Source organism: Gadus chalcogrammus, chromosome 7 (genome assembly GCF_026213295.1).
Source record: "Gadus chalcogrammus isolate NIFS_2021 chromosome 7, NIFS_Gcha_1.0, whole genome shotgun sequence".
Lineage (NCBI taxonomy): Eukaryota > Metazoa > Chordata > Actinopteri > Gadiformes > Gadidae > Gadus > Gadus chalcogrammus.
In genome coordinates this window covers 21,899,129-21,904,128 of record NC_079418.1, presented here as the reverse complement: position 1 = coordinate 21,904,128, position 5,000 = coordinate 21,899,129, and the positions used below count along the sequence as shown (strand labels likewise).

General features: G+C 45.6%; 1 protein-coding gene across 1 annotated transcript in view; it reads right to left on the bottom strand.

Moving 5' to 3' along the window:
- The window catches only part of robo3 (roundabout, axon guidance receptor, homolog 3 (Drosophila)), a 68,337-nt gene extending 64,330 nt beyond the window's left edge, over window positions 1–4,007 (bottom strand). Inside the window, exon 1 of the mRNA XM_056594838.1 lies at window positions 3,414–4,007. Coding sequence (XP_056450813.1) covers window positions 3,414–3,495 — 82 coding nt within the window. The 5' untranslated portion in view covers window positions 3,496–4,007. The remainder of the gene's footprint in view (window positions 1–3,413) is intronic.
- Window positions 4,008–5,000: the final 993 nt, after the last annotated feature.

Sequence of the window (5,000 nt, the reverse complement as noted above, 5' to 3'; positions counted from 1 at the left end):
CTCTACCCCCCTAACCACCGGAAAAAATAGTGTTACTAATGCTCCGGGCCATCCATCTGTCTACAGCCACGGGCCACGTAGGTGGTGGTGGTGGAGGAGGAGGTGGGGGGTTGACATTATGGAGACCCCATAATCAGACCCCAGAGTCTCCCTATGCTGTCTGCAACCACTTTTCAATAGTTCCTATGCCAAGTTTGTGCAGCAGAGAGCCATGGCTGACCTCTCATGGTTGGTGTTGCCGCTGGATACAAGAAAGTGCAGGGTAAGTAGTGTTAAGAAGGCGCATCCCTTTGCAAATGTTTGTGTTGTGAAACGGCTGTAATGGTGATTCATTGTTATGTGCTCGGCTGGTAGCCGATAAAAAGGATACGATATGATATGCATTAAGAATTTAAGCCTAGTTCCTTTTCTTTATATCGGAGCCAAATGGCAAAGAAGCATACTTTAATTGTCCCCCAGCATGGTTGATTAGGTAAATGGATGTGAAGAAAAATACTGAACACACAAGCACTGCTCAGATTGCTGGCGTACACACAGGGAGGAACCGTTGTGTAACAAGCCGGGTACTTCACTGTCTGACTTGAATGTTTTTCTTAATTGATTCCTTCCCGGGCCATTTAAGCCACTGACGCCTGACTAATGACTTTGTGAAAATAGCAACAAGGTCAGCCCTTTATTTTCTTTTCGACGGCGAAAAAAACAACAACAACAAAATAATACTTAAATGCTTCACACTTGTTCCAAGGGTACTTCCGCCACTCATTCGGTATCGAGCTAGGCGGGCCACTCGATGACTAGCCAAGGAACCGCGATGACTGCAGCGTATTCGCGACAAAGGGTTCAGACTCAGAGCTACGGTATTGGCAGCTTGATCGATTGCTGAACAACAGATGGGCCGACAGGTGGGTGAGGTGAGGAGTGTCGTGCTGGAAAAAGGCGTGTGCCTGTTTGTCCTCCCGTAAACGACTCTGTCCTCCTGTTTGTCTGCTCAATCCCTCTTCCTTGCATCTTGTTCCCCCCCCCCCCCCCCCCCCCCTACATGACATTCAGGCCTCATCAGAATGCATCGGGCAGCTCTGAGGATTGACAGGCCCTCTACAATTATGTTTACGTATGGCATTAAAATCTCTGTGGGGAGATCCAATCACAACAACCAAAAGAGAAAGAGACGGCTTGGGGACGCGTATATGAATACATTGGTGGTCGTATGCATTACCAGTCAGTCCTCTCTCTCTCTCTCTCTCTCTCTCTCTCTCTCTCTCTCTCTCTCTCTCTCTCTCTCTCTCTCTCTCTCTCTCTCTCTCTCTCTCTCTCTCTCTCTCTCTCTCTCTCTCTCTCTCTCTCTCTCTCTCTCTCTCTCTCTCTCTCTCTCTCTCTCTCTCTCTCTCTCTCTCTCTCTCTCTCTCTCTCTCTCTCTCTCTCTCTCTCTCTCTCTCTCTCTCTCTCTCTCTCTCTCTCTCATTGCATTCCACTATACATTTGAGGCCCATGTGAACACCTATATTGTCATGGAAACCCAGCCCTCGGCTCACGCTCAGCCCAGCCCAGCCCATTTGAAATACCTGGCTTACTTGTGTATTCATGTTGTGAGCAGCAACTGCTCGTTATTTTGAGCTAAATATAAGGCTGTTAAAGTGCACAACACTGTGCTGTTAAATCAGGGTCCAACATCTGGAGTAAACATTCTGTGGAAGGCTCAAATGCGACGAGTGCCAGGTGTGGTGCTCACCTAAAGGCATTACGACCAGTACAACTGTGTAGTGTGCGTAATACGCATGTTTAACTGGGAATGATGGAATCCCAACCCAAACGGTCACTGCGTAGTAGTATACACATGGTTTAATACCATAGGCGCGACTGAGTCACAAGGCTAGTGCATTTATTAAGTGGTCAACGGACACACCAGCTCTGCTGTGTCATCTCCCCCAGGCAGTGTGACACAAGTTGAGGCAACGGCTCAAATCATCTCATCATGCTAACAGCTAACAGGCGTCCCCACTGCACAGAATCTAGATGAAGTCCTCTGGCTATGGTTAACGCTACTTTAGTCACAGAGCACACCCACCCAAGACCTCCGCCTTCCCCCTCAAGGAAACGGGTCCTTAAGGTGAGGTCGTTACGGGCCCGCTGACTGTAATTAGCGTGAAGGTTGGAGGGGGGGGGGGGGGGGGGGGAGGCTTAGCCGTGCATGGCTATTTGATCTGGAGGGCTGGCCGTCAGCGGAAAACCCATGGGAAAGCGGACAGCTGTTTTGAAGCAGATTCGCCTTTAAAGTGTAGCGTGGAGCAAACACAGGACCCATTGACAGACGTTCACAAGGACTAAACTACCGGCGACCGCTGGAGTGACACATGAGGACGGGGCTGACTGACAGTGACAGTGTAGGCTGGGGTGTCCTCTTACTGACACAACAGCCCGAGCTCCAGTCCCATGAAACAAGACACCATGCCCAGATAAAAGGGGGCTTGTCAGCCATAGGGGGAGAGGGGATGAGTGAATGTAGGATTTAGTGGCTGACTTGAGGATGTTATTTTAAGTTATCATGATAATGATGGGTACACTTTTTTTTGGACTGATATATCTAGGCCTTCCAGAAGTAGATTATCTGCACATTCTGAAAGAAAGTAAAGATAATTCGGTCATGTGGAAGTTACACGAAATGGGCCGATAGTTCTTAATAAGTGGGTTTTATTCAGCGTCTGTAGCCCTAAAAGGAGCATCTGGAGTTAGTGATGGAGTCATTTTACAGATGCTATGCCCGCACAGAAAACACGGATTAATAAATGAGCTAGTGTTTAAAGGCGTGTTACGTTCCACTTGATTAAAAAAAATAAAGTAGTTATACATTTGGTTAAGTTCACGAATAAACAATTTCCATTTTAATAGGCCTAAATCTGCATAAAAATCAATGAATCGCCCATTAATTAAAAAAATATATATACAGAATGGTATGACAAAGAAATACAATACGTCAAGTAAATGTATACTATTATTTTGGAAAAGGTTGAATAGGCGCAATTTTGTGGAACCGCAATGATGCAAACTATGCGTGAACTGGCACGTTACACGCACGCAGTTTACATATAGGCCTAGCGCAACCGCTGTAACCGCTTGACTGTGTTCTCGATTCCTACAATGCATGATGAACAGGAACCTAATTTCAAAGCACACCAATTCGAAATGCGTAATGACGCAGAACCCTCAGCGAGCCCAAATCTCCAACATGTATTTCTTTAGGTAAATTAACGCGATTCTGAAAAAGGGTACAATGGCATTCATTATTGTTAATAATGAAATATGCAATTAAAAAAAAAAAAGGCTTTGCTTTAACATAACACCGAACCCAAACACTGGGCTCAATCCGTGCAAACACCAGGCTAAGAGTCAGCCCATGGCTCATCAAACTTACTTACCATATGTCAAAGTTGAGAACCCCAATAAAACAAGTAGGATGACCAGCACCGGGCGATGCTCCATCGCCCTAGGTTTGTCCATGAAGCTGACTCTCTTCAAAGAAGCGCAGTGGGGAACATAGACCGTCCCCGGAACGATATATATCCACACAATAAAAAAAATGAATGAAAACGTGCAGTTTATAAACTCTCCATAGATTCTATGGGTGGATTTAAGTCCCACGAGCGGACCACGCGCAGCATCACAGCCGTCGCGGGATCGAGTAGTTCATGTGAAACATCCCGGACGACAACTTTTTCCCGGTCCGGGTAAATTCCTGGGATAGTCCGTGAAAGGGTCACCAGCAACCGGCTCAGATATGAGAGCACACGCGGCGGTTATTGCTCAGTCACTTCTTCTTTCTTTCCCGCTTAAGCAGCACCATAAACACAACAACTAAAGAAAACGGTAACCGGTCCTCTCATCACATAATATTCCCAACATGTGATACGCGGAAAGAAATACGTTCTTACTGGATGAGGAAATCCATCTTTCTTGTTATACCTGTGTCCTGGTATACGAGCGCTCTCCTCCAAGCGCTGAGCTGGATTACAAGCCCCATCACAAGCGAGCAACACGGTCTCGTGGCTAGAGCCCACCCTGTAGCCCTCACACAAAACAGCACTATTCTCTTAAAGAGACAGTACTCCGTTCGCCAAACCTGTGAACGGACGTATTTTGGATAACTGTGTTCTACCTCAGATCTTGTTTGCGATTGTGACTGATGAATGTCGTTTTTACATGTAAGAAGTATTACAATAGGATCTGTTTATAATAAAGCACTTGCTTGCCCCTTGGATAAAACACAGAAACACCACAAAGTCAATTAGTAGCACATTTTGCTGGCATAAATTGGGGGATAAATGTAGGATTTCATTTTAAACGTGTTTACCGTTCATTACAGTTCCCCCATTTGGTTAATGGTGGTTTAACAGGAAATTAAAGTAATATTTCAGCCTTTCCGGCATTTCTTTTTTCCTTATTGTATAGAAATGAAATAAAAGAAAAACTGCCATATAACCATTCACACTTACAATAAAATGAAAAAATAAAATATATAGAACTAATAAAAGCAGCGATCTAGCAGCCACTGGTCCACACACTAAAACAACCTTGCTTACACACACATAAAATTCCCATTTAAACCTTTATTTACAGTTGACACACTGCCGACAGTGTGTTGACAGACAGCCATCACGTTCCTCCATCCTTACCATAGACCACATCAATTATTAAAGACCCGGCCTCCACCCAGATGCAAATGTGGGCCCTTACATGTTGAAGGACCTTTGATCCTGGAGACGCCGGTGATATGTATGCCGATTAGGCATTAAAACAGACTCGGATGGCAAGGAGAAAGAGGCGAACAAACGCACGCAGCCCCTGCAAAATGTCCCAATTCATCGGAGGCGTGTCATGTGCCACGTCCATGTGATGGAAAAGCAATCTGACATGTCCCAGGAACTACGGGGAAGGGGGTGATGCAGTTTGACATGCAGAAAATCACCGGACAAAAAGCCAAAAGGGTTGGTGGGTTCCATTGAGTT